Here is a 24,066-nt window from a genome sequence, read left to right on the forward strand (position 1 = left end):
TTATATTACGCTAACTCATACCTCCATTCCCACATAACTCCATAGAATCAAGTTCGTGTGATCTTGAAGTTTTAAAATAAACAAAGTGTAACAATGATATCGGTTAAAAAGTCACATTTTCACCCCGGTATTAAGGCCTAAAAACAAGAAAGATTCGAACTTTGTCGGCAAAATACCCACTTCGTCGGTTAGAATTGAAGAACAAGTAATTACGAAGGCGGTGCAAAAAGAATCAAGAGAATCGGAGCTAAAACGAAGATTCTAGAGCGAAAACGGTGAAAGACAAGAAATCAAGTTACGATCCAGGGAATCAAAGCTGACCAGCACCAGAAACGGCCCACCATACGGCCTACCATACGGCCTGCCACACGGTCCAGCAAATGCCCCCAAGAAACGGGCTGCCAGCCATACGGCCTGCCAAATACGAGCCACCATACGGCCTGCCATACGGCCTGCCGGCCGTATTTTGGCAAATTTCTAGTCTATTTAAAGGGTCTTTGTCATTCATTCCAACACACACTTCAATTCACTTTTTTCTCTCTCTTGTACAATATTAGTCATACTCTCAAGGCCTTCGACTTCGTGCGAGAAACCTAGTACCCGGAGAAGAACGCTGAAGATTGTATTAGAAGCGGTCTGGAGTCTTGAAGTTGTCACTTTTGTATTCAGAACTCGTTCAATCTACTGGTACTTCTATCCTTTATCTTATATAATGTTTTATGATATTGTTGCCATGATTAGCGAGTAGTTATCTTTAGTGTATGCTACGATGTAAGCAGTTATAATGCCAAAATAATATAATGGTTTGTGTATGCTGTGGAAATGCTTTCTGATTATGCTTTAAACTCAATCGCTTTTCCAACTAATAGAACGTAGTTATAGGCTCTGTTATTGGGAAGTCGCGAACCCCGATTCAGAGTACACTATCTGTGTCACCCCTTGGTAAGAGAAGTCTATCGGATACAACGTAAGATCGACTGAGGCACACCAGTTGTAGTAAGTCTATCAAGCTTTGGATTCCGACTGAGGACTCTTTCGTAGTGAAACATCTGACTAGACCCTTAGTACATTGTCGGTCCTAGACCATGCTAGTGTAGTTACCAAGCATATAAACTTCGTACGTGCACGCTGAAGCACAACGGTTGTTGTAAGCGGTACCTCTGCTAAGTAAGGCCATGGAACACGGTTAGTGTTGATTAGTACACTGCACCATAACGCGGTCTCAAGCATTGCACCCCACTTGAGGGATTCTTAGTTAATTAAGGAACTGTTTGTTTAGACACATAAAGGATTGGACCCGTTAGGATAACTGAACGTGTTCATGGAAGTCAGCTTGACTTGGCCATGGTGTTCTTTATGGTTGAACTCTTTTTAAGGGCCTAACTATCTTTTACCAATCATTAACGAAAGCATTGAAACACATCACGTCTCTCGGAAATAGTAAACCATGTATTCTATTACGCTTAAGAAAGTTTAGACCATTTTGGAATGTTAATACGTCACCCAACCGAGTCGCTCAATTGGATGAGCCGTTTGAACGTGTATGCCTGTAGTCAGACTGCACGGGCGTCGAGGGTAAGGGACGTTGCTGTCTATTCAGAATCTTCAAGCCTAACGCAGTACCCAGTGACATGTCTTATGACAGGGGCGTTTATGACTAGTGTAATGAATACAAGGCCTCTGCCTATTCATGAGCCAACATTCCATAATCTCGGCAGAATAACTGATGAAGTCATAGTATGCACTCACTTTAACCTTATCTGAATTACGAATTTTATCGCATTTACTTTATCTGTCTTTTTAAATTAGAAAATCCCAAAATAAATATTCACTACTCCCTAACTATCTTAGGCTTAAATATAGGTTCGATTCTACTGATATCTCAAAAATACGACCCTAGGTCATACTTCCCTTACTTATAAGGAGTAGTAAGATTTAGGCCCCGCTAATTATAAATTTAAAACAGTACCCTCTCCCACGAGTGGCTGATCCTGGCGAGCCGCGGCCTGACGACACCGCGCAATTTGAAACCGTTTGTTTCGGTCATATCAGGAGAATTACTAGTTTTTGGAGCCGCTGCCGGGGAACTGGTATCAGGCAATACTGCTCTCTATCAAACTTATTCACAAGCATTTAGTGGTGTCTAAGAAAGACAATTATACACGGACTTGGTTATTGGATTTTTCGAACAGTCACCAATTATATTGGGACCAAAAGAATCCCGCCTCTCCGTAGTCGGCCTGGCCACTTGGTTTGTTGAGTAGTTCGTGCGGAGCTCTGTTACCGAAATACCAGGGAATCAGTAGCCAGAACCAAAAACATATTCCACCGTAGGATAGTTAGTTAATTAAATTAAATTAAATTAGATTACTTTAGACTACCGTAGATTAGATTACCTTAGTTTAACTTAGGTTACAATTAGATTAAATTAGATTACCTTAGAATTTGATTATCCTAGAATAAATTAGTTTAGCTTAGCTTATTATAATTTTAGTTTATTTGCGAAAAATTAAAAACAAAAAGGCATACCCAGTGTATGACCCAAACCCGATCTAGACCAGGGTCGTTGTTATTCGTACCTGATCCAGACGCAATAATCTCTAAAGCACGCAAGGAAGCACGAATCAGAAATCAAATGGCGTTACGCGTTACTTTAGCAGAAAACACCAAACCCTCGATTGAAGGTCGAGGAGGACCAATCAGATTTCCAGAGATTCAAGGACACTCGTTCGAGTTAAAACATCACATCATCCAGCTCATTCAGAATAGCTGTCAGTTTCATGGATTACCGAATGACGATCCTAATTCTCACCTTGATAAATTCATATCCCTTTCGAACTCCTACAAACAGCCAGGGATAGGACAAGATATAGTCCGGCTATACTTGTTCTCCTATTCCCTCACTCATCATGCTCAAACTTGGTTCGAAGGACTGGAAAAAGATTTCATCACATCATGGACGGAGATGGCTACTAAATTCCTAACCAAATATTTCCCTCCTTCTAAACAAACTAAGCTGAAGAATGACATCATTAACTTCAAACAAAGTTATGATGAATCTCTTTACACTGCATGAGAGCGATTCAAAACCCTGCTGAAGAAATACCCTAATCACCAGTTAGAATGGTAAGCCCAAATCTGTACCTTCTACAATGGTCTTACGGTAAATCATAGGACGACGATCGATGCAGCAGCTCAAGGGAATCTGATGAACCAAACCGCAGACGAAGCATGGGAATTGCTCGAGAACATGACAGTGCATCATCATGACTGGAACAGTGGTGAAACAACTTCATCATCTGCCCCACTCTCCGCACTTAACAATCAAACGGAGGCCATCAAATCCCTCACGGATAAGATGGAATCTCTTGCTAAACAACTCGGAGAATTGAAGACGCAGCCGCAGCAGGTTAACCAAGCTCAGGCTTGTGTTAATTGTACCAACCCGCAACCTACTGAAGAATATCAAGTTGAGTACGAAAACCCTGCGGTTCAGTCTGTTACGTTAAATACCCAGCTAGTCCACCAAATCCTGGATTCAATCAACCACCTAGGGTTAATCAATTTCAGCGAAGCAATCAACCTTTTCACTATCGCTATCCACCTTATTCAGCCCAACAATCTCAATTGACCTACGATCAACCACTTCCACTCACTGGTGCCCCAGTTGAGGAAAATTCCCCTAACACCCAGATTACAAAAGCAACTAACCCCACTCTCGGAGCTGATGATCAGTTGACTCAGTTCATTCAAGGGAAACAACAGTTAAATCAGAGAACTGCAGTCAGGCAAGATCAGACGGAGATACTAATGAGAAATCAATTGGCTCTGCTCAAAAGTTTGGAAACGCAGCTCGGACAGTTATCACATCGCCTTGAAACCCGACCGCATGGAAGATTGCCAAGTAATACTATCCAAAATCCACACATAGAAGAAGCAAAGCAAATGGATTCCATAATCCTAGAGGAAGAACCACGGAGAAGGTCAGCTAGGCTCAAAAACAAATCAACATATACTCAGAAGCTGACCCCTGAAACTCCAGTTCGCGTACCTTACCCTGGAAGGCTACAAGAAGAACCATCCAAGCTTGATTCCTTCAAACTTGATGGAAGATTCCTGGACACCTTGTCCAAAGTTCCCAACCAGAAGAGATACATCCGAAGGCTTCTCTCTACAAAGGAGAGGATACCAGACTCTAACAAAATTCCACTGAGTGAAGAATGCTCTGCATTACTCAGAAACTCTGTACCACCAAAGCTAGGAGATACGGGCCGATTCGTTTTCCCGTGTTCAATCTACCAATCTGGAACCATTCATGCGCTAGCAGATTTAGGAGCAAGTATCAACCTAATCCCCTACTCTCTCTACAAGAGATTAGAGTTAGGAGACTTGTCACCAACCAAAATGACAATCCAACTTGCCGATCATACAATTCGATATCCTAAGGGCATAGTTGAGAACGTCTTGGTGAAAGTCGACAAATTCTTGTACCCTATGGATTTCGTAGTAATGGATATTAAGGAATACCTACACACACCAGTAGTGTTAGGAAGACCTTTCATGACTACGGCTAGGACTGTCATTGATGTGTACAATCAAACCTTGATCTTACGATCACATGGGGAGAGCGTTACCTTCAAAATTGACCGACCAACTGATCTTTCTGGACAGGCAGAGATGTTTGCTATTTCCACCAGACGGATCACTTCCGATGATGAGTCTTCACCACTAGCCAACGATATCGGGATGGGTGTCGAATCACAGTCTGTAGACGACCCAGAAATGGAAGAAGAGGATCCCAGCGAAGAAATAGAGGAAGATGAGGAATCTGAAGAGGAAGAAGAAATGGAAGACGTAAGAGAAACTGCGACAATACCAGTTCCAAGCACTGAGCGTCATGAAGAAATAATGAGGCTTGAGACGGCAGCTCACAGTTTAATCATTCGTTTCAAGAAGAAGACCGACAAGGCTGAGGCTAAGGATATAGAAATTGATCCTGTAAGTGTCAAAGTGGAGAATCAGAATACTGAAGAAACCCGTTCATCAGACGCATCCTCAGAGGAACAAGATACCGATGATAACGAGGAAGAGCAGCATGAAGACATTCTGAATAACTCACACTCTCCAACCGAACCAGATCAAGGGGAGCCGGACTCTTCTTCAGATCGAATTCCGGTTATATCCACACACGCAGACATGATAACCTTCATCAATGATACCGATGAATTTGAAGACATTCTCGAAGCCATCCGAAAATCAACCATTGATTTTTCGCTACGCTTAATAGAACGAATCATGGCAATCAGAGAAGAACACCACCTCTATCTCCGAAGAGAAGACAATGATGTTGAAATCCTAGAAGAACGCATTCAAGACTTTATCAATTCTCTTCACGATCATATCTATCACGAAGAAAGGCAACGAGAGCATGATTCAGTGGTTCGCACTATTCTCGAAACAAGATTCTGTCGAGATCAGAAGATCATTTACGCTAGGGTTTATAACGCCTTAGCCGGATCTGCACTTCCGTTCTCACGAAACCAACGAGCACTACTGACTCTCATCCGGAAGCATATGGATCTTTCCACCGGACGCCCGGCTTATCATTCTGATTTGCAAATGATCGAGGATATTCACAGCTTTTTCGCTCTTTTGGATAGAGATAAATTCGAAAGCACACCAGACAGACTAGTGATTTACGTAACAATTGATCACCACGCTGATCTGATTATCAAAGAGTTACGAGACGCTGTTATGGAGCAAGCAAGGCGAAACAATCTGTTCTCTCATCTTGAACCAGATTGAGTCAACATTGCCACCTATGTTACGAAGCAGCTATCACGTATATTCCACGAATCCACAGATCCTAGTTTCACATTTAAAGCTGGATGTCGGGAGATATACTCAAAGACGATGAAATTAATACTCGGATCAGGATTGTTGTTCACTTCTTTCTAGCTTCATCTCTTAACTAATCTGTGCAAAGCAACAGACTCTCACTGTGGAGATCACCGTTTCGAAGACTTCGAGATTCTAAAGATACAGTTTCTGACATTGTTTGAAGACCTCCGAAATGAGCATCCCGTCAGAGAAATAATCAACACTAGCACTGCTTCTATGATTGACATTTATGGGTCAACCAGCAGAGCTGTGGATCATATTCTCATCGGACTTCAAGACTTATCAAGAGCCGAAACTACGCACTACTTATCTTTTAGAAGATCTTCAAGAGAAGTACCGGATCTGTTACCACTATTGGTCCGAAACTTTCTCAGGATTTATCCACCAAGACTCACATTCCCACGAGAAGACCAAGATCACAACCATCAGCGAGGAATGTTTGCTTTTTGAGGCAACACTACGGTCGAGCCAACGACCTTAAACAAAAGCGCTTCTCGGGAGGCAACCCGTGCAATAAAGTAGAGTAGAAGAATAAAGAATGACAAATGAGCCGATAAAGACGCAAGGATTGGAAGCCAGCAACATCTGCTAGGGGTATTTCTTTCTTCTCGCTACTAGCTCAAGATTTAAACTATGCCACATCCTAGCTTATCACTAAGTGTGGGATAACACCCAATTAAGACACTAGACAAATACTTCCAAATCTTCAACTAAAACTCCTAAGTGTGGGATATACTAGGAACATTGAGGACAATGTTCGTCTAAGTGTGGGATGTTGGTATCTTTTTATGCTGTATTATAATAACCCATTACGAAGATTCCAAGTCCTTAAGCCAAATTTCAAAATTTTTGCAAAAGAAACCCTTTTCGAAAGAGTATTTTTGAAAACTTAAAACGTTTGTCAATAAAAATAAGGCTTAAGTAGGGTGGAAATCTTGTTAGAATGAAATCTCTAATAGAGCATTGCATGACTAAGGCATTATCGACCTAAATTGATTATGGTGAGCGCCCCAAATAAGACCAGCATTCATCTTTAATGCTTCACTATTTTCCATTGAGAGTGCCAATGTCTGTGCTCAGAATCAGAACTTGCTTTAGATCTACATCTCCAAGCAGCGAAACGTGATTCGGTTGTAATCAAAATGGCTAGCCATTTTTCAAACATAAACCTTCCGCACCTCCACTACTTCTACTCCACCACCACATCCACATCACCTTTACTATTTCTCAAAAAATCCAGAAAATGAGATTCCTTCCGAAAACCCGATGTTATAAACCTCTCAAGTATCATGGCAAAGGTCTTGAAAAAGTTTACCGGCTAAAAGTTTCTCGAGATGAAGTCTCCAAAAAAAAAAAAAAAATTATATTTCAAGTTCTGAAAAAAGGAGCAGAACTAAATAAGAGAAACGCTGAAGAGAACTCGACCGAAAATTATTATCATAGAAAAGTTCAAAAGTGCTTCTCAAAATACTTCAGCACTCCTATCTATCCGAATAAAAATCTGTATAAAGACTACATTACCCTTTTATCTTACCCCACAAAAACAACTTCACTACCACTCCAAAATTCCTTTCCCATCATTGACAAATGACCTATAAAAGCTGAGATTACTACCGTTCTCGCATTAGCAGCAAGGATTTGAGTCTTTATCAAGCCTATAACGATGGGTGCAGCATGACTGGCTATGAGTGAATTCATTTCTTAGATCCATAGGGAACCCTAAACACTTGAATGATTTGAGTGACCCGTGAAAGCTAGCCTATGTCATGTAACCTCCTCGCATGCTTGCAGAGATAATTTCAATCCTAACATAGATGACTCACCTTATCTTTTGCTCTTATAATAAAAGCAAACCGCTTAGGCTATTAGAAAAGAAATAGCGAAAAGATTCTTAAAGAATGAGAGTTTGCTTGAGGACAAGCAACGTCTAAGTGTGGGATATTTGATATCGGCTAAAAAGTCACATTTTCACCCCGGTATTAAGGCCTAAAAACAAGAAAGATTCGAACTTTGTTGGCAAAATACCCACTTCGTCGGTTAGAATTAAAGAACAAGTAATCACGAAGACGGTGCAAAAAGAATCAAGAGAATCGGAGCTAAAACGAAGATTCTAGAGCGAAAACGGTGAAAGACAAGAAATCAAGTTACGATCCAGGGAATCAAAGCTGACCAGCACCAGAAACGGCCCACCATACGGAATGCCAGTATGGGGTACGGCCTGCCACACGGCCCAACAAACGCCCCCAAGAAACGGGCTGCCAGCCATACGGCCTGCCAAATACGGGCCACCATAAGGCCTGCCATACGGCCTGCCGGCCGTATTTTGGCAAATTTCTAGTCTATTTAAAGGGTCTTTGTCATTCATTCCAACACACACTTCAATTCACTTCTTTCTCTCTCTTGTACAATATTAGTCATACTCTCAAGGCCTTCGACTCCGTGCGGGAAACCTAGTACCCGGAGAAGAATGCTGAAGATTGTATTAGGAGTGGTTTGGAGTCTTGAAGTTGTCACTTTTGTATTCAGAACTCGTTCAATCTACTGGTACTTCTATCCTTTATCTTATATAATGTTTTATAATATTGTTGTCATGATTAGCGAGTAGTTATCTTTAGTGTATGCTACGATGTAAGCAGTTATAATGCCAAAATAATATTATGGTTTGTGTATGCTGTCGAAATGCTTTCCGATTATGCTTTAAACTCAATCGCTTTTCCAACTAATAGAACGTAGTTATAGGCTCTGTTATTGGGAAGTCGCGAACCCCGATTCAGAGTACACTATATGTGTCACCCCTTGGTAAGAGAAGTCTATCGGATACAACGTAAGATCGACTGAGGCACACCAGTTGTAGTAAGTCTATCAAGCTTTGGATTCTGACTAAGGACTCTTTCGTAGTGAAACATCTGACTAGACCGTTAGTACATTGTCGGTCCTAGACCATGCTAGTGTAGTCATCAAGCATATAAACTTCATACGTGCACGCTAAAGCACAGCGGTTGTTGTAAGCGGTACCTCTGCTAAGTAAGGCCATGGAACACAGTTAGTGTTGACCAGTACACTGCACCATAACGCGGTCTCAAGCATTGCACCCCGCTTGAGGGATTCTTAGTTAAATAAGGAACTATTTGTTTAGACACATAAAGGATTGGACCGTTAGGATAACCGAACATGTTCATGGAAGTCAGCTTGACTTGGCCATGGTGTTCTTTATGGTTGAACTCTTTTTAAGGGCCTAACTATCTTTTACCAATCATTAACGAAAGCATTGAAACACATCACGTCTCTCGGATATGGTAAACCATGTATTCTATTACGCTTAAGAAAGTTTAGACCATTTTGGAATGTTAATACGTCACCCAACCGAGTCGCTCAATTGGATGAGCCGTCTGAACGTGTATGCTTGTAGTGAGACTGTACGGGCGTCGGGGGTAAGGGACATTGCTGTCTATTCAGAATCTTCAAGCCTAACGCTGTACCCAGTGACATGTCTTATGACAGGGGCGTTTAGGACTAGTGTAATGAATACAAGGCCTCTGCCTATTCATGAGCCAGCATTCCATAATCTCGGCAGAATAACTGATGAAGTCATAGTATGCACTCACTTTAACCTTATCTGAATTACGAATTTTATCGCATTTACTTTATATGTCTGATTAAATTAGAAAATCCCAAAATAAATATTCACTAATCCCTAACTATCTTAGGCTTAAATATAGGTTCGATTCTACTGATATCTCAAAAATACGACCCTAGGTCATACTTCCCTTACTTATAAGGAGTTGTAAGATTTAGGCCCCGCTAAATATAAATTTAAAATAGTACCCTCTCCCACGAGTGGCTGATCCTGGCGAGCCGCGGCCTTACGACACCGCGCAATTAGAAACCGTCCGTTTCGGTCATATCAAACAACATCTCTAATGTGACTCGTATTTAATCGAGAGAATTAGTGCAACTCTAAAAAAGCGTTTCCCGAGGGAAGTGTATAAATGATTTGTCACGTCAAGCGGTTCAAGTCAAACAATAACGTCTTTAGGCACGAAAAGAGTAACAAATTATGATAACGAGTATTACGTAATCGTAGTGATAAATAATGATGACGATACTCATCTAGAGTAGTGGTGGTAACTTTACAACACTTGTGGATAGTAAGCTGAGACGGGGTGAATAACAACGTGGGAGACAGAGTTCCCGAACTAGTATGACTAATGAAGTCGCCGTCATCCATACATGTATGAATCATGAATTTACGTGTGTTACCAGAAAGTGGCAGAATACGGATTCGTATGATGAAAGTTTGGTACCATTATGAAGTTCACCTAAGAAAGGTTCAAGTATATATGCACAAGTAGTCAATTAAGTGCTACCTATAGCAAATGCAAGTCAGGATGCAATGATTAACTATACGGCTGTAGTCTAGATTCACTAATGCGTCCTAACGACTCTGTCAGATACACTAATGCATATCCTAGTTCCCCACAACCAATGCTCTGATACCATCTGTAACGACAGATGGGTTAGAAACCTACCCAGTGCCTTTCCAGCTAACCGCTTGGTAACCACTGAGCGTACCTCAGACACTGATTTTACGGTCCGCATTTCTGCCAAACTGCCAACCCTCCTACAAAGGGATCGCAAGGGGTAAGAGCCAATGTTTCGTCACAGGTAACACTGTGAGAACCCCCTCTACGATTAACCCGCCAAAAGCATAGTCCGTTCGGGGTGCCCGGCGTGACAGCCAGACGCGTGACTACCTTTACGGCTAAAGTTAAACCAGCTCTGATACCATCTGTAACGACCCGACAAAATCGTCATTGACGGCGCCGTTAACTTAGGTCCCGTTACGTGGTCATAGTCCCTAAATGAGACGCGTTTGACCAAAATTATGTCGCATTCATTTGAAACGTAAGACTTGCAAAGTTTTGAGTTTATCAAACGGTTCGACAACAAGTTTAAGTTTACAAAAGATGTAGAGTATAAATGAAATAACTTGCGACATAGTAAATTGAAAATCACGGTTGCTATAAATAGCGTAAGTATGTAAACATATGTTTGAATCCAAATGTGCTATCACTAGCGTATGCATGTATGCTTGACCCCAAACAAGTAATCAAAGTGTACGGAAGCATGTATCAAGTAGCCAAGTATGAACCTGAGAAACATATAGAAAACTGTCAACGAAAAATGTTGGTGAAATCATATGTGTATTTGTAAACGTTGTTTTTGAACCACAAGCAAGTATAAAGTTGATTATCTAAATCGTTTGCATTTCAAAAGTTGTTGTTTGTATCACGAGCACCTAATTATTAAGGCTTAACTGAATTGTACCTCTGAATCATAGTGTTAGAACCTACACTATACCCGAAAATATATTTCATCCGCTAACGGTAGCGAACCGTCCGAATGAGGGTTAGTCAAACCCGTATGGCCACACAACATAAATTCTCGCTTACACCCTGCAAGTGTAACTAATGATAATTGGACTTGAGGATTTTTGTTCTAACTCGCACGTGGAATGTTTGTTTTCGTACTTGTGTTCAAAGTATAAAAGTATGTAGTATTAACTGTATATGTTTCTCATCCCATGATTTAAAAGTATAAAAGTTGTTGAAAGATGGGACTTTGATCTCACCTCGAGTGCACGAGTATAAATGTAATTCACAAAGTAAACATGTGCATGAAATTTGCTTAGTCTTGACCTAAACAAGTAAGTTGTATCAATTACCGGTTACGACACACGGTCGGGCGAAATGTGTTCAATTAGTCCTATTGCTCGTTACGACTCGATTAATATAGCATGTGAATCACGTTGTCAAGTTTCATGCAAGAATCAAGTATAAAAGAAGATTAGAACGATTGCATAAGTATTTGGTTAAGTTTGACTAAAAGTCAAACTTGGTCAAGTCAAAGTCAACGAAAAAGTCAACACGTTCGGGTCGGGTCTCAGACTATTTTTCTGAGCTAATTTATCATATATAAGCATGTTAGTACAAGTTACATGTTAATCGGAGGTGCGTAGCATAGTTAGAATTTTTCGTATAAACGCAAGGTTGAACAGCCCCCAAATCAGGCCATTGTCGCGCCGCGACATAGGTGGCCGCGCCGCGTCACTGTGCGTGGTCTGGTGCCTAGTCTGTTTCAAATGTTCAAGCCTCGAACCAAATCTCATTTTAACACAATTAATGAACCGTAAACACTTGCAACACGTATCTTATATCGTTGGAAAGTTATTTTTACGAGGAATACAACTAAACACTTTTCATCAAGCAAAACATCATTTACAATAACCGAATTCTCGTCAAGTGATCATTAATGGTTCATTATCAAAGTTTCAAGTTCACAAAATGAATAAGATGATTCGGGAAACCAATTTACACATACGATACGCCGTTTCGAAGATAATTAAACATACAATACAACTAAACACTTACTAACAACATTTCATGGCATTCAAAACATCAAAAGTTCATTTTAAAAGCTATCAAACCCTAACCAAGACTTACAAAATCAATAATCATGTTAGTGATGTTTTCCAAGTCAACCTACACATTAAAATGAAGCTAATGATGCTAGTAACACATTTAATACATGAACTTTAACATTTAAACAACATTTAATCAGCCAAAATCAAAGATTAAGCACACCCATTTCAAGTTCATGCTAGTTTATGCAAAACAACAAGATCGAGCAAATAAATCACATATTCATGCTAGACTCGAGCCATAGACACTAACTAACACCATTTCAAGTCTATAAAACGCATTTGAGAAATCTAGAGTTTTTAGAAATCTTACCCCGAGTAGTGAAATTGGTACGAAAATGTAGAAGATGAAGAGAGGATCACAAAAGTACAATTTGTTTTGATGTTTGCTTGCTTGAATTGAAATAGATGATGAATATTTGAAGTTGGGTGAAAGGGTGTTCTTGGTGACTAGAGAGAAAAAGAAGGAGGTAGGAGAAGAAGTGAAATGAATGGATGAGATGGTGGGTTGACTAGTTGACCTAGTAAACTAGTTTGCCCACTAGCCAATTTTGGTCCCTCGAGTTTAAAGCGGGTGCGTGAATTAACCAAACGAAATATTTTAAAAACGCTAGAGTAAACGAGAGATGTTATAATTAAATAACGAAAATATTGGAACACTTATTAACGGGGATACGAATTTAGATAACGAAAGATATTATCTAAAAAAAAAAAGGCGGGCGTTAAAATAATTTAACGGAAAAAGGCGGGATGTTACAGTTCGAGAGTGAGTTCTCTAGAGTCTTGAGGACTTGTACGCGCGAGAAGTGACAAGATCATCCATGATGGGCGATCGAAACGATGTTCACGGAGTAATGGTTGACGAGTTGTGAGTCGTGTAAGGTTGCGTGTCGGTTGGAGTTACCAAAGAGCTTGCAGGAAATCCCATCACCGTGTGCGTGATGTGGATGACTCAAATTAGTTGATGGATGGCAAGGATACTCTAAGTTGTAAATTAGGGTGTGCCAGAGAATCATAGAGGATAGTTGTGTGATTGGAACGTTTCGTTGCGAGAAAGTGTGACCGATAGGATGCAAGGGTGGCATCAAGGGGGTGTAGAGTTGTGTGAGGACTCGAAAAGTTGAGGAAGGCGTGCTTGCTTGTTCGCGATGAGGTTTAGATCGCGAGGACGCGATCCAGTTAAGTGGGGGAGAGTTGTAACATTTCAATAATAATAATAATATAATGTTCCAGGACTGAGCCACGCCGCGGCCTAATACTTGAGCTGATGGTTAGTTGTCTTAAAAAGCTCGACATGGGTTTCATGCTTTAAGTCGCGCCGCGGGCTGCTGAGCCGCGCCGCTGCCTATAACTGCGAAATGAGCTGTTCAACATTTTTTAAAAAGGGTTTAAATGAAGGGCAAAATTGGTATTTCACATATGGACGGGTTTTTGAGCCTCAAATCTGATCTTAACCTTATCCAAACTTCATTTCTTCCATTTTCTTCTCATCCACTTCCACCAAAACCTAGAGAGAGAGGGAGAGGTTATAGAGAGAGAATTGGAGATTTGGAGAAGAAGAAGAGTGAATCGGGTCAAGTCTCAAGTGTTAAAGTTGTTCATCTCGTTCGTGGCTAGGTTGTGGTTGTATTGGTAAGTTCTAACTCCGAATTTCATTGTTTGATTTGAGTTTCAATGTTAGGGTTTGAACTTAAATTGTCAAGAAACCCATTTAAACTCTCGAGGTGAGTTTATTGATGCTAGTAATCGGGTTTAAAATTATTGTTTGTGGGTTTTGGGTTGGTTGATGATTTAGCAATGATTAGGACTTTAGTTTGAGTGTAATCACTATGATTAGTGATTATGTTGTTGAAAGAACCCAAATGGGTGTTGTTGGAAACTTGATTTTGAATTGGGACAAAATAAGAGTTGTAAGTTGATTTTGGTGAAGACAAGTGTCTAAAACATGCGGTTTAGTTAAGTTGGCGCTGTTGGAACTATTTTCACTAGTGTTAGTGATTATAGAAGTGTTGGAACCATTTTGGGTGTTTTGGTTGACTAATTTTGAAATGGGTCAAAATTAGGGTTCATGTGTCACTTTGGGCAAGATAGGTGTTTAACACTTATGGTTAGGTTTGATTGGTGTATTAGGACCATTCTCACTTGTGTTAGTGATTATTAGTTAGTTTGGGCGCGGTTTGTGCTTGGAAATGCATTTGGGTCAAAATTGCACTAAGTGTCAATTTGGGTTGATTTGTAAATCCACCCTAATTGTGTTGTTTGTCTTGTGATAATGGAATATGTACTTTCCATTGATTTGTGGCGGATTATTTGGTTGCATTTATCAAAGCGTTAAGGTGAGTGTAAATTTACTATACTCATATGTATGTGTAAAATGGGTGCCTGTGTGTGGAGTGACCCTTGCTCGGGTTTACTCTATGTTTGTATGGGAGAACGGACTCTATGAGTTTTGGGTCCTTGAGGCACATTTGTGTGTTTTAGGTTACCACCCTTGATGTTGTAATTGGCTAGCGTATTTGATAAACCCATTGGCGATGGTTTTTGCTAGCGTTTGTCGTAGAGATGATTCGGGTAGTGAATCGCCTGATGTTCGGATTCACTAAGGCGCATGAAGTTCGACCAACTCTATTGTGATGTTTGACTAAGGTATGAGTCGCGTGATGTTCGGATTCATAAAGGCGCGTGAAGTTCGGCCATCCTTAATAGTCAAGTTGTTTGAAGGTAGTGAGTCGCGTGAAGTTCGGCCAACCTTCATGTGGATTAGGTTAAGGGGTTAACCTTATTGAGGTTGTTGATTATATTTTTGTATGTGCGTATATACTTATTGTTGTGTTGTAGCTAATCTTGTGGCGTTAGCTTGGTGATTACGTAGCGTGTAACTACATTGTGTATGAGCTCTTTTTTAGCTTGCTTACTATGCGGAGGTGGTATGTGTTTACATTTGTGCTTGGTGATGCGTAGTCATTTTATGCATATGTATGTATATAGTACCTTTACATTCACTAAGCATTAGCTTACCATCTCGTTGTTGATATTTTTATAGGTTCGCGTGATGGAGACTCGGGTAAGCGTGGGGATTAGATATCTTGGCTAGGTTGCTTTAGAAGATCTTGCTTTTGGACTCGATTTAGAATTGCGTAGCGTAGTCCCAATCACCATGCTCGGTTTTGTGTAAAAGTAACTAGTCGGGTCATGTGACGTATATTGGTTTAGTCAAATGAGTCATGAGTATAAACCGGTTTACGATTTAACTAACGTATTATTGTAGTAAGGAGTTTAAATTATTATTGTATGTTTTTAAGTTCGTTAAACTTACTATGATAACAAATACGTTTTGGGAATTGCGTAATGGGACCTAAAGTGTTATTTAACGTATATTAAAAAGGAAAAATTTTTATGGGCCGGAAATCGACGGGTTGGGTCGTTTCATCTGCGGAAGTCACCGTAGTAAAAGCTGCTACTGAAGACTTAAAGCAGCAAATTTCTGCAGCAACGGTTAAGGAAAACAATTTTCAAGCAACTGTTAAAGCTTTTACGGAGGATGTTGCCAAACTGACATCAGAGCAGGACAACGCTCTAGTCGCTAAATCCTCCGCGGAGCTAGAATTTACAAAGCTCCGCTAACATCTGCCCGAGTTGTCAAGAAAAGTGCTCAACTCTCTTCCTATTTCCAAAATTTTTTCAGTGTATGCTGCCGCGCTACAATTGCGCGAGAGGGTGGAATTCATGGACCAAATTGCCATCCACTGTCCCTTGCCAGAGCCGCTACCATCTGAAATAGCGGACCGCTTATGTTCTCTGACAGACGCTCTATCAGCGTTTGCTGCTGCTAAGGAGAACCTAGCTAAAATTCCCATCCCTAAAATAACAGCGATAAGCGAGCGAGATGATGCCACTGCAGATGACATCATCAAGCTAGACTTATCTACGGAATGAAAATGTATTATGTAATATTAGCGCGCAGCTATCTCTGCGTTTTTATTAATATAATTTTTCGTTGCATATATATTTTTTTTTTGCAAGTACTTATATTTATATAGCGCTTTATCAACAATATTCATAGCATAGACTTGCGCTTTGCAATTTCCAACTTTTATTATCGTGCACATAATAAGTATGTACTTTTGTAAAACAATCTACATTCGTATATATTTATACGTTATGAATCTTCCAAGTCCGCCGAAACGATCCTTAGGCAATTAATTAGCATCGCGAAGCATCTAAGTATGGTAAAATCAAATACTTAGGAAATTAACATCCTTTCGCGATAATTAGTTTCTGCGTAAGTGGGCAATGCCATCACTACGCGACTTGGCCTTCGCGAAACATACCAGTATATTGAAATCAAATGTTATAGAAAATTTCATGAACTGCAAATATGCCGCAAAGTTTTATTAATTTTATCAATATAAGCAACCTTTTCTACCACTTATACAATTCGCGTGTTTATTCAGTATATTTTTTACAAGTGTGATCAAGACTTGCAAAAATAAAAACACATAGAAAAATAGCAACCGCATACTTTCATTTCATTTGACACTTTGAATACATACATGTGTTGCTTAACTCATTATTCTTAAAAATTTATGCATAATAGCACTTCAACAAAGCAGCATGCCACGCATTGGGGAGATTTCACCCTTCTATGTCTGTGAGTTTGTATGAACCTGCTACATTAATAGCAACAACTTGATAAGGACACTCCCAGTTAGGCCCCAGCTTACCAAGTTTTTCTGCTCGACTCACATCATTATTCTGCAGTACCCATTCGCCTACATCAAAGAACAATGCGCGCACTCTTTTGTTGTAATACTTGGCAATTTGTTGTTTGTTATTTGCCTCCCTGATAGCAGCCATTAACCTTCGCTCTTCTATTAAATTCAAGTTTTCACATAGAGCTTCGCTATTTGCTTCTTCATCAAAGTTAGCAATTCTATGCGTTGGCACAAGAATTTCAGCGAGTATTACTGTTTCGGAGCCATATACTAAACTAAAGGGTGTTTTACCTATGCTTTTCTTGAAAGTAGTGCGATGCGCCCATAATACATTGGGTAGCTCGTCCACCCAACCAGTGCGCTTTTCATATAACCGCTAGTTAATACCGCTTACAATGTCACGATTAGTTACTTCGTACAAGCCATTAGCTTGCGGATGTGCCACCGACGTAAACTTTTGGATTATGTTTAAATCATAGCACCATGTTTTGAATGGGTCTTTCGCTATTTGAGCCCCATTATCGCTAACCAATTCCCCCGGAATTCCAAATCTGCACACAATATATTCCCAAACAAAATTATGCACTTGCACTCCAGTGATAGTGCGAACCACCTTAGCCTCAACCCATTTTGTAAAATAGTCGATTGCTACAATTAGGAATTTGACATTGCCAGGACCTGTGAGAAATGGTCCCACAATATCAATAGCCCATTTGTGAAATAGCCATGGCGAGTTAACAGGGATCATATCATGCCTTGGCATCCTATTCTGCGGCGCATGCCTTTGGCAACTTTTGCAACGCTTAACAATCTTTGCAACATCGCGATATAAGGACGGCAAAAAATAACCCATTCGCATAATTTTAGCCGCAATGATTTTATAGCCTGAATGCAATGCGCAAGAACCATTGTGTAGTTCATCCACTATCATCTCAGCTTCAATTGGGCCAACACACCGTATCATTAGACCGCAATATGACTTACAATATAAAATATCATTTTGAATGATGTACATTGGTGCTCGCTCACGAACTAAACGAGCTTCGCGTTTGTCATTTGGCAGAAAATTATTGCGGATGTATTGCATGATTGGTACCATCCAGTTTGGTTGTGCTTCCTCAACTGACGCGACCATTAAATCATTATCAATTGACTTCCTTGGTAACTCCTCAACCCAAACTTGCTTTTGAAAGTGCGAGAATGTCAACGCAGCCAACTTGCTTAACGCATCCGCTTTCTTATTTTGACTTCTTGGTACTTGTGTAAGTTCAAAATGCTCAAACCGCATAGCTGATTCTTGTAACAACTTCAAATATTTTTGCATAGAGAGTTCATGCGCGTCAAAAGAGCCGTTAAACTGATTTGCCACTAGCTGCGAATCTATAAAAGTTCGCAACTTGGTGACATGCATTTTATGCGTGATATTTAAACCAGCAAACAACGCTTCATATTCAGCTTCATTATTCGTTACATCAAAATCGAAACGTAACGCGTACGTGTGCTCCTCACCACTTGGGGCTGCTAACACTAAACCCGCACTAGCACCCTCTGCACATGAGGCTCCATCAGTAAATAAATCCCATGTCTCGCCCTGCACTGGCTTTAACTCTGTTCGCTCATTAATTACCTCCATTTCACCAGACATTTCTGCCAAGTAATCCGCTAAAACTTGTCCTTTTATAGCGTTGCGCGGTAGGTAAGAGATTTCATAAGCACCTAACTCCACTGCCCACATCACGAGTCTACCAGATATTTCTGGTTTTGTTAAAACTTGCTTGATTGGCATACTAGTTTTTTTTTTTTGAACGACAAGCTTGCATCAGTTCGGACCGAAGCCTAGTCATCATTTGCACACACACACGCGTTAGGGCAGGAAACCCGAACCACACTCAGGGGATCCGACCCTTAAACCATCCCATACAGGGCAGGCGGGCTGGACCTTAGTCCCGGAGCGGGTCGGTAAAACCTTCCCTTTGGGCCACCCTCAAGGAATTTCTTTCAAATAATATCCTTTGTAGGTGACGAGGCTCAAACCCGAGACCTCTAGCCCGGCGGGGGTGCTAGGCACCACCACATGTCCACTGAGCCAAAGCTGCGGGGACAATTGGCATATTAGTTAACACATGTATTGTGTGCCGTTGAAAATATCTCCGCAATCTTCGCGATATTAATACGAGCGCGTACAAATTTTTCAATGGGGGTATAGTTTATTTCACTACCCGCAAGAGCTTTGCTGCCAAAATACACTGGACTTTGTATTTTGTCTCTTTCCGCAACTAAAACTAAGCCAAAAGCTTCATTTGCCACTGATATATAGAGGTAAAGAGTTTCGCCTTTAATTGGTGCTGTCAACGTAGGTAAAGCTTTCAACAACTTCTTCATTTCCTGAAATGCGGTTTCAGCCTCGCTTGTCCATACAAAACTCTTTTTCGTTAAACACCCTTTTAAGATTTTGAAAAATGACAATTGCCTTTCAGCAGCTTTGGACAAAAAACTTGTTAACGCGGCTAACTTACCCGTCAAACTTTGCACTTCTTTAACAGTCTTTGGTGCAGTCATATTCTCAATGGTCGCTATCTTCTTTAGGTTAGCTTGAATACCCTACTCAGTAACGAGATAGCCCAAACATTTTCCTTCTGTCTCGCCGAAACTACATTTTGACGGATTGAGCTTCATATTTATCCTTCGCAATGTATCAAATGTTTCCCGCATATCTTCCATAATACGCGCTTGCGTTGTGCTTTTAATTACTAAATCATCCACATAAGCCTCAAGGTTGCGCCTAATTTGTGTTTCAAATGCGACATTAATTAACCGTTGGTATGTTGCACCCGCATTGATTAGACCAGAAGGCATCATTATATAAGAAAATATGCCTTTGCCTGTATGAAAAGCGGTTTTATCTTCATCTTCCTTAGCCATTGGAATCTGATGATATCCCCTCGCGACATCTAAAAAACATTTGTACAGAAAGGCATGCAATGATTCCACTTTCAAATCGATTTCTGGAAGTGGATAATTATCTTTAGGACATGCTTTATTTAGATCCTTGAATTCAATGCACATCCTCCATGAGCCATCAGGCTTTTTCACCAAAACCGGGTTCGCAACCCATGATTGATATCTAACTTCGTGCAGAATTCCTGCTGCCACCAGCTTTGTTACCTCATCGCATAGTCATTTAGTACGATCTGGGGCCATGCCCCTGCGCTTCTGGACTACAGGCTTTAAGGCAGGATTGACATTAAGTTTGTGTTCCGCAATATGTCGCGGAACACCAGTCATATCATTCTCACACCATGCAAAAACATCCATGTATTCCATGAGTAATTGCACAATCTGGGTTTTTGTATCCGCGCTAATATTGAGGCCAACTTTAATTCTTTGATTAGGATACTCAAGATTAATCACTACCATATTATCCGCAGCATCAGCGCATTCTTTAACTACACTTTTCATATTAACAGCCGCACAAATAGGGATGACACTCGCTGAGCTTATCGTTGCAACACCTTTACGCGTTGTAAATTTAATCATGCCATGAATGGTAGATGGAACAATGCCGAATTTACCTAACGCGGGTCTGCCTAACAACATGTTGTAGCGAGAAGAAGTCCGCATAACATATAAATCTAGTTGTGCTTGGCGCACTAAATTAGCATCATTTTCATCAAAAAGCTCAATATTTAAAGACAACAGCCCTATAGGCAATGATGATTCTCCCGTAAAACCAGTTAGCGAGGCTGCGGTGGGTTTTAAGTTTGCCCAAATACTCTCCGGCAATTGAATAAAACATTGCTCGTAAATAATGTCAACACTACTGCCATTATCAACATGAACTTTCATAATTGTGATTCCAGTCTGCGCGATTTTGCATGATATTACTATTGGCATCTCAAAGAAATCTTTGCTTTGCATTTTGGGAAAACTTATTGGCGCGAACTGCCATTTCTTAAGAATTTTTGCCGATTTTAACTTTCTTCCCCTCTTTTGAGCATTTTCTTGCATAGGGACATTAGTATCGCAGACATGTCCATTATCGTTCGGCATTTCAACAAATAATCAAATTGCCACAAATTTCGAATGTATTCAACTGTGAATCATCAAAACAATACACGATTAGAATTAAACAGGCCAATTTATTGTTCGATAGCACAAAACAAAAAATTTCGAGTTTAATTTTGAACATGTCCCAAGGATGGTGCCAATTGATCAATCCTAGATTAAAGATACTTAATTAAGGATTGAGTGCAATGAGTTTAAAGTGGTGGAATGAGATGTTTGATGATTGTTTTGGGCCCTGATGACCGTCTTTCACTTTATCAATCAAGTGATCAACCACCCTGACCCAGTCTTGATTGTTAATTAGCATGATTCATCTTAACGCAATGTAAAAGTTCCTTGGGCAAAGTCACAAGTGAAAATTACAAAGGTCTGGGCAAATGGCAGATAATCAACAACACATAAATGAGAGGCCAAGCTCTCTATTTATAGTTTCCAGAATATTCGCGGTATGCGGATTGTCTAATCATCCGCGTTGACTTAGCGGAAAGGATCCGCAGTCTTTTTTTAATGCGCAAATTTTTTTTTTTTGAACTGCAGAAAATTTTATATAAAAACTAGCAAATCGCTAGAAAAATTACAAAGAGTACAAAGGATTTTGAAGCCATGACGTCCAGTTTATTCTAGTTTTACAAAATCTAGTATATAACCAATTAAAACCGAAAACCACGATGGTATCAAAAACTGTATTAGCTCGAATGAATGGGTCTTTGAAGACAATACTATTCCGAAACCTCCGAATATTCCAAATGGCTGAAAGAAATATGACTCTGAGAATGATTCTTTGATGTCCCGTGATTGGTACTCCATCGACCCAAGCCCATATATCCTCCACCGAAGACCAATTTGGAAGAGACAAACCGATCCATAACTGAACGCGATGCCAAATAAGAGAGGTTATAGAACAAAAAGTAAATAAATGATTGACACTTTCTAAATCATTATTACAAAGCCCACATCGAAGATGTTGAATATTGATGTTACAGAGCGCAAGATTATCTTTCGTTGGAAGCCGATTGATACGGAGATGACAATTGAAAACATTGACTTTTAAAGGAACGTACTTACACCAATAAGTTGCACGAGTAAAAGGTGCCAGTTCATGGGCATCAATTAAGCATCTAGCATGCGAAACAGAGAAGCATGCATTTGGACCATCCCAAATCCAATAATCCAGATCAACTGTTAGACTAAAATCGTTTAAGATGTTAAGGAGCTCGGTGAGCTGTTGCTGTTCGGCACCCCCTCTCGGAACATGACGCCATGACATTCGCCATTCGCCATTTAAGAATTTGAAAGCAATAGTTAAATGCGGGTGACAATCAAGAGCAAAAAGTCTAGGAAATCCCGTAGCCAGAATAGTGTCCCTAATCCATTGGTCAGTCCAAAATTTCGTGTCACACCCATCACCAATTTTTTTCGACATTCTTGATGGCACGATAGCATTTGAATCGTGTAACTGATCAATACACTTATTTATATTTAGCCACATACCAGGCGCTTCTTTATTGCTTGTAATGTTTCCATTGTTGCATGAACCATGAATGGCAAGAATGATTTTTGCCCAACAACTATCCTTGTTATTGAAAATCTCCATCTCCATTTGTATAGGAGAGCTCGATTTAGGGAAGCAAGGCTGTTTACGCCTAAACCTCCATGATCCAAAGGGTTCATAACCAAACGCCAATTAACCCAATGTATTTTTCGATCATTGTCTTTTCCTACCCAAAACAAATTAGCTCGCAAAGCCTCAAGTTGATTAATAATCTGTTTTGGAGCTTTAAAAATCGAAAAGAAATAAGTACCGAGAGAGCCAAGTACCGATTTGATAAGTGTGAGTCGTCCTCCAATACAGATCATGTTTGCTTTCCATGATGATAACCACTTCTTTGTTTCGTCAATAATATGCGACCAACTATCCAATCGACTCATATTTTGGCCAACCGGAATTCCAAGAAATGTAAAAGGAAAGCATGCGGCTTCACAACCTAAATCCGAAGCAAGACGAGCAATCTCATGCTGCGATACACCAACTCCATACAACGAGGATTTATATATATTAATTCTTAATCCTGAAACCGCATAAAAACAACCAAGAATGAATAACAGATTATGCACATTCGGCTCCTTCCATTCACCTACAAAAAGAACATCATCGGCATACAAGTAAAGAGAAATCGAAACATGAGATTGTGCACTACTTACTTTAAGCCCGCAATAAAGAGAGGCATCAATAGCATCCTGAATCGCTGCATGGAGGCCTTCCATACCAATAATAAAGAGTAATGGTGATAAAGGATTGCCTTGACGGAGCCCTTTACCAATATCGAATTCTGAAGATGGACTGCCATTTAAAAGAAGAGAAGCTTTGGACGAAGAGAGACATGCCCGAATCCAACTAATCCAAGTTGAATGAAATCCAAGAAATGACATCATAGAATAAATGTAATCCCAATGAATCGAGTCGAAAGCCTTCTCGAAATCTACCTTAAAAATCATCATCTTCTTTTTACGTTTTTTGCACCAACTTACAACCTCGTTAATAACTAAGGGACTATCAAGAATTTGACGACCCTTAATATAAGCAGTCTGGACTTATGACTTCATCAATCACCAAAGAAAGCCTAATGGCTAGGAGTTTAGCAATGATCTTATACTGAATGCCAATGAGACTAATCGGTCTGAAATCTTGAACATGAATCGGGTTGTCTTTTTTTGGGATTAAAGAAAAGAAAGAGGAGTTACATCCTCTCGGTATCATGCACGAATCCTAAAAATCTTGAACTAAAGCAATAATATCAGTCTTCAGGAGGTCCCAGAAATGCTTTATGAACTTAAAGGAGAAACCGTCCGGGTCGGGAGATTTTTCACTACCGCAAGACCAAACTGCATCTGTAACGACCCAAC

General features: G+C 40.2%; 3 protein-coding genes across 3 annotated transcripts; all 3 read right to left on the reverse strand.

Annotated features, from left to right (window-relative positions):
• Positions 1 to 16,002: 16,002 nt before the first annotated feature.
• Positions 16,003 to 18,883, reverse strand: LOC139896755 (uncharacterized). Its single transcript, XM_071879395.1, has 3 exons — positions 17,485 to 18,883; positions 17,050 to 17,349; positions 16,003 to 16,307 (listed from the first exon to the last, which is right to left on the reverse strand). The coding sequence occupies exons 1-3, from the start codon at positions 18,881 to 18,883 to the stop codon at positions 16,003 to 16,005; spliced, it is 2,004 nt and encodes a 667-aa protein (XP_071735496.1).
• Positions 18,884 to 19,209: 326 nt separating this feature from the next.
• On the reverse strand, positions 19,210 to 19,656 carry LOC139896766 (uncharacterized). The gene has a single exon (XM_071879405.1). The coding sequence runs from the start codon at positions 19,654 to 19,656 to the stop codon at positions 19,210 to 19,212; it is 447 nt and encodes a 148-aa protein (XP_071735506.1).
• A 2,080-nt stretch (positions 19,657 to 21,736) lies between these two features.
• Positions 21,737 to 22,585, reverse strand: LOC139896787 (uncharacterized). The gene has a single exon (XM_071879426.1). It carries the CDS (start codon positions 22,583 to 22,585, stop codon positions 21,737 to 21,739), a length of 849 nt encoding a protein of 282 aa, XP_071735527.1.
• Between the last annotated feature and the right edge of the window lie 1,481 nt (positions 22,586 to 24,066).

Source organism: Rutidosis leptorrhynchoides, chromosome 1 (genome assembly GCF_046630445.1).
Source record: "Rutidosis leptorrhynchoides isolate AG116_Rl617_1_P2 chromosome 1, CSIRO_AGI_Rlap_v1, whole genome shotgun sequence".
NCBI classification, from domain to species: domain Eukaryota; kingdom Viridiplantae; phylum Streptophyta; class Magnoliopsida; order Asterales; family Asteraceae; genus Rutidosis; species Rutidosis leptorrhynchoides.

Excerpts from the sequence above, each read along its gene's own strand:
- LOC139896755 (XM_071879395.1), bottom strand. The coding sequence starts at position 18,883 with ATGCCAATCAAGCAAGTTTTAACAAAACCAGAAATATCTGGTAGACTC. Across the intron at positions 17,350-17,484 it reads TAATCGTGACATTGTAAGCG|TAATACTCGCTGAAATTCTT; the intron begins GTATTAACTAGC and ends GCTCCGAAACAG. Across the intron at positions 16,308-17,049 it reads TGTTGCTATTAATGTAGCAG|ATAAGTCTAGCTTGATGATG; the intron begins GTTCATACAAAC and ends TTCATTCCGTAG.
- LOC139896766 (XM_071879405.1), bottom strand. The coding sequence starts at position 19,656 with ATGACTGCACCAAAGACTGTTAAAGAAGTGCAAAGTTTGACGGGTAAG.
- LOC139896787 (XM_071879426.1), bottom strand. The coding sequence starts at position 22,585 with ATGTCGAAAAAAATTGGTGATGGGTGTGACACGAAATTTTGGACTGAC.